Consider the following 13,075-nt stretch of genomic DNA (forward strand, 5'->3'; position numbering starts at 1 on the left):
ATTTTTCTCAGAATCAACTCTTTGCTTTGTGAATTTCACTGTGAATATATCTGTCATTCAGTTTTATCTTCCTTTTTTAATAAGAGAGGTGTGGATATATCCTGGTTATGCTCCAAAGCATTGCTATCCAATAATAATGCAGGCCACATATATCATTTTAAATTTCTTAGTAACCACATTAAAGAAAGTAAAGATACAGATGAAATTAATTTTAATAATATGTTTTATATAACCCAGTAAGTCAGGGATATTATTTTGACATGTAATCAATATTTTTAAAAATCATTAATTTTAGAAGGAAGTTGGTAGGAGAAGGGAAACCTCAGAGAAAGGAAAGGTAGGGTCAGGAAGGCTTGACCTCTGCGTCTCTGCGCCCCTTTCCTCGCCTCGGGGCAGAGAGCAAGAGAACACTGCGCCCAGCCTGACTCGGGCTCTGACTTCAGCTCGTGAGTGGAACGGTTAATTCAGAATGGTTAATTTACTTGCCATTTTTCCTTGGAATAGTTGGGAGTTCTATTTATATCCAGAATGCAGTATTAGAAAAGGCCCAGAGAACACCATGTGTTCATAGTATATATGTGCACATTAAAGATCCAAAATGTCTTTACTGACTTCAACTTCAGTAATAGTCTTGTTCTCTATCCCTCCCTGTCTCTCATTCTTTTCTTTCTTTCTTCCTTTTTTCCTTTTCTTTTCTTTTCTTTTTTTTTAATGTCCAAGCTTAAATTTCTTACTGGAAAGACAGGAAGGGAAACTGTAGTAGATTTTCCGAACACAAACCTCACTTATATAATATGGTTATGGCAACCATCTCTATTTTGGCAACGTTAACCTATTATATGAATTACATTTTGCAATTCAGATTTTTGCAATTTAGAAAACCCATAAGCCATTGCAAAAGGTTAAACTGGTTATTTTGTATGTACACTTACACTACATGTAAGTCAGAATGTGAGGCATTGTACAGACAGAACGAAAACAGAAAGCAAATAAATGGACCTGGCTCCATCAGTAAGGTTCAGAAAAACATTTTGAGGCTGTGATCTGGGAACGAAGACGTGAGCATGACCAGGAGTTAGTAGGCTAGTGCCAATGGAAAAGAGCTTTCCAGGCAGGAGAAAAATCACGCACAGAAGTCTTGTAGTGGGAATTGAAAGTCCAGAATAAACCATACTTTTATAGTCAATAGATTTTCAACAAGAGTCCAAAAGAATAGTATTTTCAACATTGGATGCTGGAACAACTGGGTAGCCGCATGCACAAGCACAAAATTAGACCCCTGCCTCACACCATGCACAAAAATTCACTCAAAATGGGTCATAGACCTACCTGTAAAACTGTAAAACTCTTAGAACAAAGCATAGGAATAAATCTTTATGATGGTGAGTTAGACAGCATTTTGACATGTAAAGTAGCTATGGCCTATAAGCACAAGTGAGAAAAGAAAAAAATAAATTGGGACTTCAGCAGAATTGAAAACTTTTGTACCTCAAGAATACCATCAAGAAATGGAAATGACAGCCCTTAGTATGGGAGAAGATATTTGCATATTATCTGTCTAATAAGGGAACTTGTATCCAGCTACTACTAGCAAAATGTAGCGTAACTCAAAGAGTAGGTTTGTGGAAAGAGGTCAGAGTGGAGTGTGTGGATGGGAGCATTTCTGATTTGAAATACAGAGCTCTGCTGTGAAGCAATTTTAATTTCTTTCAGAGAGAAATTAGTAGTCTAGCTTAACGTTAGTAAGGACCTCCATCAGTTCATCCTGTCCATTTTGGAGTAGCAGGTGTAAGCTCCATGGGATTGGCGGAGAGTTCCATAGTCTAGGAATTCCTGGCCCAGTGGCATGGGTGAATTTATTAACTGTTTCCTGTTGAAATTCTAGACTTTGCTTTTAATACTGCTCAAATTAAAACTATTCCACCAACATTTTACAGATTTGGCTTCCTTTTTAATTAAGAATTTTAAAATAAAATAGTGCAGACATCCTTCTGAACTAGTCATAAGTTACAGTATCTTGATGAATAAGTTAGAATGAGAGATATGAATTGTATTTTGCAATTTACCCCGGAATTTGCCCTATGAGCTACATCCTGAGTCATGGTCTTAGTTGTGTTAGATACTTTTCTTAGCTCATCGAAAAGCAGAGTGCAACCAGGAAAATGGAAAAAGGAAAATCTAAAATTGTCCTTTCCATTTCTTCCCATTAAAGAGGGCTCTGGAAATGTGTCAGGCAAGGAAACATTTGAAAACCTTTCCTTTGCTATTAAGTTCCTGAAGAGAATGAACCCTTTTTTTTTGTTTTTTTAATTTTCTTCTAAAGAATTGATTACTTTATTGGGGGCAAGCCATGTGAATTAATGCCTGTAGGAAATTTCTGTACCAGCAAACCTAGTTCACTGAACCAAACAAGAAATGAGATGCTAGTAATTGAATATTCCTAATTAGATGAAGTGCGTATATTCAAAATTCACAGTCAAGGTGTCTTAAATCTTATTACATATTTATCCAGGCTATTTTCATCAGTTGATGACGATCTTTATTCACGTTTAAACAGATGAGCTCCGACAAGAGATGCTGGATGATGTACAGAAGAAATTGATGGACTTAGTCAACAGCACAGAAGGAAAAGTGGACAAGTATGCTCTGCCTTTTAACTTTTCTGTAGTTTATGAAGATTACTTTTATGGTAAAAAGTTCTACATGTGGATATTTAGTGGTTAGGTTTTTAAAAGCCTTTTCTTTTTCTTATATAGTGATGAGATGTAGGTAGTTTTAATGGGGTCAGTAAAATAATTTCTCTTCTCTTGGCTTTTAAATAGATTTTTCCAGCTCAAATTCTTTTTTTTTTTCCAGGGAGAGTCAGAGAGAGGGATAGATAGGGACAGACAGACAGGAATGGAGAGAGATGAGAAGCATCAATTATCAGTTTTTCATTGCGACACCTTAGTTGTTCATTGATTGCTTTCTTATATGTGCCTCAACTGTGGGCCTTCAGCAGACTGAGTAACCTCTTGCTTGAGCCAGCGACCTTGGGTCCAGGCTGGTGAGCTTTTTGCTCAAACCAGATGAGCCCGCGCTCAAGCTGGCGACCTTGGGGTCTTCAACCTGGGTCCTTCTGCATCCCAGTCCAACGTCCATCCACTGCGCCACTTCCTGGTCAGGCTCAAATTCTTTTTCTTAAAACCATATGGAAGAGTTAAGACATCATCACTACATTTCTAAAATGAAAAGTTTATTCTTACCATCTTTTTGCTGTCTCTTTATTCTAAAATGAACATATTTTCTCAAATGTATTAGGTCTGAAATCGAGGCATATATGTACTGTATCATTAATATTTTGAATATTTCCATGTTATTAGCAAATTTTTAATAAATGTTGAATGGGAAAATATAAGCATAACTGAAGAGCACACAAAGTATCACTACTGTGTAAGGTGGGGGGGACCAGAAGGGTCCCCGTAACTGTTGCCACGTGTGTAGGCAGGCGTGGCTGTCACACTGGCCGCTGTCACGGGGTGTTATGGGCTGAAGAAAGTGGGTGGCTCACAAGTGAGGCTTTTTAGGTATACATCAGACTTGTTTGAAATGTTTGTAAATAAAGATAACAAGATTTTTTAAAGTTTTACTTTAAAATATATTGTTTAATGTTCTTTATAATTAAGAATTGTTTAAGCAAAATTAAATATTTATATGTTTAGTTTTAATTATTTTGGCACATTAAATGTTAGGATGCTTGGTGAGTAAGCTTCAGCTGTTTCTGCCTTAATTTTCATAGGGTCCTAATGAGAAACCTCTTCATTGGACATTTCCACACACCAAAAAATCAGCGTCATGAAGTGTTACGATTAATGGGAAACATCCTGGGTATCAAAAGGGAGGAAATGGAGCAGGTAACTGAATAATGAAAACCATTCTGAGTATATTTATAACTAAAATAGTGGTATCTGATACAATTTTCTTTCACTGTGTTATGTGACTTTTCCCATTCTGGCAGTCCAAGGAGGCAGTTAATGTGCATGAATATAATTTTCTCATTATTTCATACTACAGTGAAGGAACTTGTTCAATTTGTATATTAGTTAAATGTTTTGCAACTTGCACACCTCTCTCATCAGATTGCTAAAATTTTGAGATGGGACAGCCCTTAGCATTTATTCAAGATTGTGTTTGGGAGGACATTACATTGTATTTGTAGCCTCCCTCAGTAGGAAACTTTACTAGGAATTGGACTTCTAAGGCATGTTTTGATACCATCTGTTATCATGTAAAAATAATTCCTATTTTTTCTTTTTTTGTACTAATTTCTGTTTTAAAATAATTTTTCAGTTGTTGAATGAAGATCAGGGCGGCGTCACCAGGTGGATGACTGGGTGGCTTGGCGGAGGATCAAAAAGTGTTCCCAACACACCTCTGAGACCGAATCAGCAGTCTGTGTTTAATAGTGTAAGAGCTGATTGTAGTTTTGCTGACTAGGAATGGTAAAATGATTGCACATCACATTCATTTGCAAAGAATCAGATTTCATGATTATTTAAGTTATTTTGTACAGTTCTTTTATTTTGAAGTTGTGGAAACTGAGATCCAGAGACATAATTAGCTTAAGGATAATAAGCCAGTTTTAATAAGTTCATTGCATATAGGTTTTATTTTAGCTTTTATTTATATGATACTTTTTAAATTTTTTTATTTTATTTTGTGAGAGAGAGAAAGGGAGAGAGATGAGAAGCATCAACTCATAGTTGTAGCACTTTGGTTGTTCATTGATTGCTTCTCATACGTACCTTGACTTGGGACTCCAGCCAAGCCAGTGACTCCTTGCTCAAGCCAGCGACCTTAGGCTTCAAGCCAGCGACCTTTGGACTCAAGCCAGCGATCATAGGATCATGTCCATGATCCCCCACTCAAGCTGGCAATCCCGTGCTCAAGCTGATAACCTTGGGGTTTTGAGCTTGGGTCCTCAGTGTCCCAGCTCAACACTCTTACCCAGCTCAACACTCTTACTGCACTGTGCCACCACCAGTCAGGCTTATATAGTACTTATATTTCTCAAAGTATTAACTAATTCTTTATTTGTATTTGATCATGATGCTGTGGGCACACGATCATTCATCTTACTACTAAATTATGAGATTCTTAAAGACAGAAGCTTTATTTTGTGCATGTATGTATCTATCCTAGTGGTCATTGAGCCAATGAGTGCACTTAGTGAGGACCTGCTATGTAGCCAGCTGTTGTGAGCATTGGGAATGCTGAGCACTGGGATGCAGCAGCAAACCAGTGAAGTGCCTGCCCTCAGCAAACTCCCATTCTGGCAGGAAGAGGCAGTTAATGTGCTTGAAAAATGGTGCTCATTATGTACTGGTTTAAGATGAGTATCAGTTAGATTGAGTAGCACTGTGAGTTAGAATGTGGAGTTTATTTCTTATTTTATTTTTTTTAATAAAGAGGAAACTGAGGATAAGTGACCTACCCACAGCTAACTAGGGTAAAACCCTATTTTAAATTGGATGGCTTAAAATTTAAAGGGACAGTCTACACTACATTATTTTAATCTGATAAAATTACTCATAAGCTTTTGCTGTATTCATTGATTGGGTTTTACTTTAGAAAAATAGGAATTTAATATTTTTTTCTGTCAGTATAAGTTTTAATGTCTACAAAAAGTTAAAATAAGTTTAAGTGTTAGCAGGTGTCTAATTCTAACTATAAATTGGTAAAGTGTTGCCATCAAAGATTCTTAAAGGTTTTACTTGATACCTATGTAACTAAAGTGCTTATAACACTTTTATTCATCAAGTTATTTATAAAGAAATAATTCCGGTGACATGACTAGTTTTTTAATATATAATTAGAATAGCTAATATATTTTCTACGTTGTAGTAAATACAATTTTAATATCTGCCTAATGTAAGCCAAATATTTTTTCTTAGTCTTTTTCAGAACTTTTTGTTAAATTTCTAGAAACAGAATCTCATCCATCTCTCCCACCACCAAAGCTTTCTGTTCGTGACATGAAACCCCTGGACTCACCAGGAAGGAGAAAACTAGCTGCGAATGTACCGGAAAGTTTTCAAGGTAAAAGCAGATATCTGTTTTTCCTACAATTTAAAAAACTGAAGTTTAATATATGCTTATGTTTTAGAGTGATATTAACTAAATTTTTAGTGTTTTGAAAATGTGCAATGACTTCTTCCAAAATTCCAATAAGACATTTTATTTTGGCTTCATTTGTTCTTGCAGTAACCTGATACTTTATTGGCTTAGATGAATGCACACAGTATGAAGTCGTTTCCTTTGTACGCTGAGTAACTGTTCTCTGCGGCTGAGTCACTGCACTGCTCTGCTCGGAAGAGGCGGTGAACTGGGAAGCCCTGCGGGCTACCTGTTCTCTTCCTCAACAGCGGTGCTTATTTCTAACCAGAAAAATGATAGTTAGAGAAAGATTTTTTTTTTTTTTTTTTTTGCATTTTTCTGAAGCTGGAAACAGGGAGAGACAGTCAGACAGACACCCGCATGCGCCCGACCGGGATCCACCCGGCACGCCCACCATGGGGCTGTGCTCTGCCCACCAGGGGGCGATGCTCTGCCCATCCTGGGCGTTGCCATGTTGCGACCAGAGCCACTCTAGCGCCTGAGGCAGAGGCCACAGAGCCATCCCCAGCGCCCAGGCCATCTTTGCTCCAATGGAGCCACGCTGCGGGAGGGGAAGAGAGAGACAGAGAGGAAGGCGTGGCGGAGGGGTGGAGAAGCAAATGGGCGCTTCTCCTGTGTGCCCTGGCCGGGAATCGGACCCGGGTCCTCTGCACGCTAGGCCGACGCTCTACCGCTGAGCCAACCGGCCAGGGCGAGAAAGATTTTTTTCCCTGTGAAAATCTAAATGTTAAGCTCAATATATAATATTTATAAGAGTAGTTTAATGAAGTGGCTCACACACCCAAGAACATTAGAAAGTGTTCTTATATGCTGAAAGATCTGCTGAGCAGCGAATGGTTTGGTAGTATGCCAGTTTGTGTCTATATTTTTTATTCTACTAGCTTATAAGGTTATATTTATTCATATCCCCTATATTAGCATGCAGTAAAATTTCTTGAGTTGAAATTTAAGTACGTCCTGTAGACTATAGATTCCTTATTGTTAGGTCTCCTTTTTTAGCCCCTGAAATCTTTATCTTTTAATTTAGGCTACTGTTATTCGCTATTTGGACTGTAAAGGTACATGCTACTATGTACTCGTAAGTTTATAGCAAATGACAGATACTGAAATTTAGATAAAATATTAAATAACATTCTGAAATTTTAAAAACTTCCTTAGTAATTTATTGATTGATTTTAGAGAGAGAGAGGAAAGGGGAGAGAAAGAAAAGAAAAGAAAGAGAAAGAGAAAGGGAGGAAGGGAAGGGAAGGGGAAACATCGATTTGTAGTTCCACTTATTTATGCATTCATTGACTCTTGTGTGCCCTAACTGGGGATCAAACCCACAACCTTGGCGTATTGAGATGACGCTCTAACAACTGAGTTACCTGGCCAGGGAGTGCTTAGTTGTTGAGACAGTTATATTTTCCTCAACCTTTTTAGAAAGAGAAAGGGGTAAAATTTGTTGTTTAGATAAATGGTTTGGCTGCTAGATTTAGTGAAAAGTTTTCACTTTAACAGATGTAGACTGTATAAAAAACACTTTTTCTTGTCACACCAGGTTGTAGCATCTTAAAGATTCCAGAATTCATTATGGCAGTGTCTCCCTCTCTTTCCCCTTCTCCCCTCTCAGTCCCCTTCCTTGCCTTCTCCCTCTTTCCTTCTCTCCCCAAGTCAGTTATCAAGCCCTGTGCCCAACCTGATTTGTATTCATCAGAGACAAAAGCCACTGATGTTCTGAGTTGATCCAGGGTTTGCATGAAAAAAGTAATAATAGTAAGTTGAGTCTTTAACCGTGGATTTGGAAGTGTATGGCTAGGATCAGAGCTTACAAAATAGCTCTTTCAGAATTTGTGGAGCTGTCCTTCACAGTCAAGTCCAGCGTTAGGACCGAGGTGCTCAGTGATGGGTGGAGCTGGTGAATTTATCGTGCTTGCCTTGTTTTGGAGGCCTTTTACTTGAGTCTCCCATCGCTGGAGGGGGTGCCTTCAAGGGGCTGCTTGTCTCTTAGCAAGGAAGTTAGTGGTCTTGGGAAAATAAAGCAGAATTCTGTTCACCAAGACATTAGGGCATAAACTAAATACCTGTTCCAATAAGAACCAATTGTTCAGCCTAACTTTATAGAGAAATAATTTAATTGAGAATTGTTTTCAAACCTGTGAATGTAAAAGATGATCAGGTAACACTGATTTTCAAACAGTGTGCTGTGGCACCCTGGTGCGCCACAAGTTTAAATGTGCAACACCTGACTGTTCAGTCAAGGCCTGAGCTCTTTTCCCTTAGATTGTCAAATAAAAAAATAGCTATAGCCAACACAACAATAGCCATCTGGTGGAATGATCAATATTAAACCCTTTTTTTTTTTTTAGTCAGATCAGCAAAAAATCTATTTTTTTGGTGTACTGCAGAATTTTAGTGATTAGTTCATGTGTGCCATGAGATGGAAAAGGTTGAAAATCACTGCGGTAATATAATGCACGTAATGTTTTTCTTTTAGTAAATTAATATAAATATGATTGTTATGGTAATATGGGTGCCAGTTTTTTTTTATTATTGCCATAGTTATTTGGGGAAAACCGAGTTCTCAAGTCCTTTATCTTTCAGAAGGGTAGAGGGTTTGCCTTGTAACTTAGAGAACACCTTTTAAAAAGCTGTTGCAGTATGGGAGGTAAAAAAAATACTTCTACCTTCTAAGTTCTGGCTGGGCTAAAAGTCAAATGAACAGAGACAGGTTAATGGGAGAAAGTCACATTCTAACATCTGTGCCTGGGGAATTCACATACGCATGAAAATGGCAGACAGGCATACTGGGTAGAGAGGGGATTCCGCACAGCGGAGAAAGGGGACGATGTAGGGTCTGCGATTGCACACTGGGAACGGCTGCGTGCAGGGAGCTGACGGCGTGCAGAGCACATGGCGGCAGAGGCTTGCTTGGCGACTGAGACACACTGGGACGGGCGCGGGGTGCAGGCCCCTGCCCGCAGCCCCGTTTCCGTACTCAGTTCAGATGCGGCCGTGAAGCCAGCACTCTAAGATTTCCGTACTGCAGCCAGTCTTTCCCTCTAGTCTCTGGGGCGGGAAGGAGGGAGGCTTAAAAGTTCTTTCTGAATCTTAATTACCAGCTTAAAAGCCAGTATCCTAAAAGAACTTTTGTTCTCCTTCAATAGCAAATGAAGTGTATTGTTGTATAGCCTGTATTTAAATATAAAGCAATTTTAACGCGTTTACTGAAGTATTAGCTGTACATTCCAATAGTCTTCTCTCCCCTTTTCCTTCTCTAGTCTTGTTCTTTCACCTTATATTTCATAGACCCTGCTTATCAGATCCAGAAGCCAACAGTGTATGAATTAAATCTGTTTAGAGGCCAAGTCTGGGAACCTAAAACACGAGTATAGTGTTGGTTAAATAACATATGGGAGACTAAATAGTTCCTGTTTTGTCATCTAGATACAACAGAAGCCAGGTCTGGCAGAAGGACAGATTTGAGTCCGTTCTTGGCTCCCCGCTCCGCGGCTGTGCCTCTGATTAACCCAGCTGGACTTGGACATGGTGGGCCAGGGCATCTTCTTTTGAAACCCATTGCAGACGTGTTGCCCACATTCACACCATTGCCAGTGTCGCCTGACAACAGTGCTGGAGTTGTGCTGAAGGACCTTTTGAAGCAATAGATGACTCTCACACCAGAGACGACATACCTGTATCGCACTTTAAAGAACCATGAACACTACGTGTATGTACTTTATCACAAAGTGGCCTTTCGGGAAAAGTTATATATTTGTTTGCGATTGTACTTTCTCTAAATTTAATAAAAATATTCTTAATGCTTTTAGAAATTGCAGGTGTTGCAGGAGGAAGTATTTGCTATATTATTGCTTTTTTTCCTTTTTCCTTCTCTGATAGGCTAGAAACATTTGATTTTTTTAACTTACAGAAATGAGTAAAACAAAAAGAGACACAAAAACTACTCATAGCTACATAACAGCTTTTTATATCCTTCTCTGATTTTTAGTCTCATTTAAGCTGGTAGAGACTTATGGTTTGTCTCTTAAAGATAATCAAGAGATTTACCAAAAAAAGAAAGGAAAGAGGAAAATAATAGTAGTGGCTTATCTGTATGGTGCAGAAGATTGATGTGAAGTGTATGGGAGTCCCCTGTTGGGGACTGTGTGTTGTCCCTGGAGGACCAAGGTGTCCAGAGGTAGAGTGGATGTGTGTTGGTTCCATGCAATTTTCTCACATGTAGATCCACGTGACCCACCACTACAGTCCAGGCGCACCAGGGCCCTCATGCTGCCTTCATACCCACAGCCGCCTCCTTCCCAGCCCTCCCTCAGCCTCTGGCGGCCACGGACTGCTCTCCAGTTCTGCGATTTTGTCATTTCAAGAATGCTGTATAAATGGAATCATACAGGATGTAACCCTTTGAGATGGACTTTTCTCAGCACAATGCCCTTGAGATCCACTTAAATTGTTGCATGAATCAACAGTTCTCTTGTCAGGTACATACTATCAATATATGATTTGGTTTTAAGAGCTAAGATATCTCTTTAAAAGTATCATCATAAAATGAATTGTTTTCTTACGCACAACTTTCATATAAGTGTTAAATCTACAGCTGCATTGACAGAACTGTAATGATCAATAATATCACTCAATGTGACAGCTCCTGCCTTGGTCAGAAATGGCGCTAGGAGGGGTACATCAGTCCGGGACCGTCCGTTCTCATCTCCGGGGTCACAGAGGGCAGTGAAATCTCTTCGGCAACACCAGCACCAGGTGTTTGGAATTTAAGAATAAGGGAGGATTTCCTTAATTTTTTAGAAACCTACCGTAAACACCCCTGACTTGGAAATTAATCAGGAAGTTCATGTTTGTATTAGTTGTTGAAGTTGTATATTTAAAGACATTTCTTGCAGATTTTGTAAATTTCAAGATGCCTTTAAAATAGAAACATCTGTACAACAAGGAAAGGTGGAAATGATACTAATCCAAATATATAAATAGTCCTGGCCCCAGCCAGGGCTAAATTTGATTATTTGTAAATTTTGCTGTGATTAACTGTATACATTCTACTGTATTTAGAAGATTGGAAGTCTTTATGTGTTGATGGGTAAAACTGGTTTTTCTGAAGAATTTAGTGACTGAGACATTGCTGCTTCACAACTTCCTGTCCCTTTAGCTAATTTATTTACGTTGCCAGTCTTTAGTTGGTATACTTTAAAGGAAGTTGTCAGACCAGTTCTATATTAGAACTATCAAACTGCCTCCTCTCTCTTTTGCTCATTATTTCTCTTATGAAATTATTACCCTTGGATTTTATATGATCCTTTCAAAGATACTTTCACTGGCCAACCTAAATTATTTGCTGCTTGCCATTGAAGGTTTTTTAGTGTGGAGCACCCAAAATAAAAGTTTCTAAGTTAAAAAAAAAGACACTTGATCTTTCATTTTGGAGAAATAGAAAATGCAAAAAATTTTTCTCTTTTAATATAAAACTTAAAATTTAAGTCATGGGTACTTAAATAGCATGTCATTGTATTTTAAATGCCTTTTATGACACTTTAAGTATTTCCTTTTCTATTCAAAACAGCCTGTTCCCCTTTAGAGTCTAACATAAGCTTGAAAGGTGGATTGCATATCCAAAACATCACAGCATGACCTTACTTGGCTGCGATCTGGTTAAGTATGTGGCCTCGAACTGAAGCTGTAGTGCCCACCGTTTCAGTTCCATCATCATTGAAACTGTACGCGCTGGTATGCATACTAAGTGTTTGTTGATCTAAACCAGACATAACTCATCTACTTTTCTGAAACTCAGTTGTGTCAGAGATGAGCCATCTGCTCATGGGTCTCAGTAACCATAGTGATGAAGCATGTAATTGTAATGTCAGCAATAGGACGTCGCGAACATTTTACTGCAATATTTTAACTGTAGTAATTTTACTGTTTACTCTTCTGCAGACTTACTAGAATTTGTGGCTGAATTTTGCTTTAGTTGCCACAGTTTTTCACAACATTCCTAATGGTTTTCAACTGCTATTAATAGAAAACCTAGCCAGACACTGAATTTGATTTCAGTACAGTTCTGTATCATGGTTGTTTGAGTTTCAGTTCCTGCTATTATTGATGTAAAAGAAAAAAAATTGAGGAAAAGAAATGACTTCCTTAAAACCAGCAATTAAAATATTAAATACTCCCCCTTGCAAATAAAGCCTCCTGTTTATTTTAATGGTTATTTTAACCTTTTAATAGTTCATCCAAAGGAGGAAAATGTCTCTAAATATTTCATCAGTAGGTGGAAAATAAACTGTCCTCAGGCACAGGGGGTTGATGAGAATTCGTTAGAAACTGCTATTATGCATCAAACCTACAGCATTTGAACTTGATTTCTAAAGCTAATGAAGTTTTTCCTATATCAAAGTAGTAAAAATGTCTTCCATCAAAAAATGTAATTTTGTAAATATCAAGTCAGTGATACTTGATATTTATTTTATATATTCCTATGGAAAAGGTAATGGCACTTTTAATGTTCCGACATTTGTGATTATTTGCCAGTGTTTACTTTTTAACTTATTAAGGTTTCTGTCCAAGTTGTCTTTTGATTTCTAGAGACATAACCCAGTGTGGGAAATTTACAGCCCAACTGTAATACTGGGTCGTGTTTTATAGCACTAAAGTCAATGCATTTCTGAATTTCTCAGGAGCACTGCAAGGCAAAAAATACTCCAAATGAAAATGATGTATGTGAGTTGGCAATGTCTTCATCCACAATAAAAAAAAAGATTTTTTAGCAAACAGCTGCTGACTTTTTCTTTAGAAGGGGAGAAATGACTTACACATGTTGTTTATAGCAGCAGTTGACCCACTACGGAAGCTCATGTCTTCAAGTGTGCGCCGGATGTCTGCTGTGAGGGTACCTCGAGCCTCGATGTTCAGTATG

At 38.2% G+C, this 13,075-nt stretch overlaps 1 protein-coding gene across 1 annotated transcript in view; it reads left to right on the forward strand.

Moving 5' to 3' along the window:
* The window catches only part of TRIP11 (thyroid hormone receptor interactor 11), an 82,699-nt gene extending 69,861 nt beyond the window's left edge, over positions 1 to 12,838 (forward strand). Inside the window, exons 17-21 of the mRNA XM_066277441.1 lie at positions 2,558 to 2,639; positions 3,779 to 3,893; positions 4,330 to 4,446; positions 5,934 to 6,078; positions 9,583 to 12,838. Of these exons, the coding sequence (XP_066133538.1) occupies positions 2,558 to 2,639; positions 3,779 to 3,893; positions 4,330 to 4,446; positions 5,934 to 6,078; positions 9,583 to 9,803 (680 nt within the window). The 3' untranslated portion in view covers positions 9,804 to 12,838. The remainder of the gene's footprint in view (positions 1 to 2,557; positions 2,640 to 3,778; positions 3,894 to 4,329; positions 4,447 to 5,933; positions 6,079 to 9,582) is intronic.
* The last annotated feature ends 237 nt before the right edge of the window (positions 12,839 to 13,075 follow it).

Source organism: Saccopteryx bilineata, chromosome 4, assembly GCF_036850765.1.
Source record: "Saccopteryx bilineata isolate mSacBil1 chromosome 4, mSacBil1_pri_phased_curated, whole genome shotgun sequence".
Classification (NCBI taxonomy): Eukaryota; Metazoa; Chordata; class Mammalia; order Chiroptera; family Emballonuridae; genus Saccopteryx; species Saccopteryx bilineata.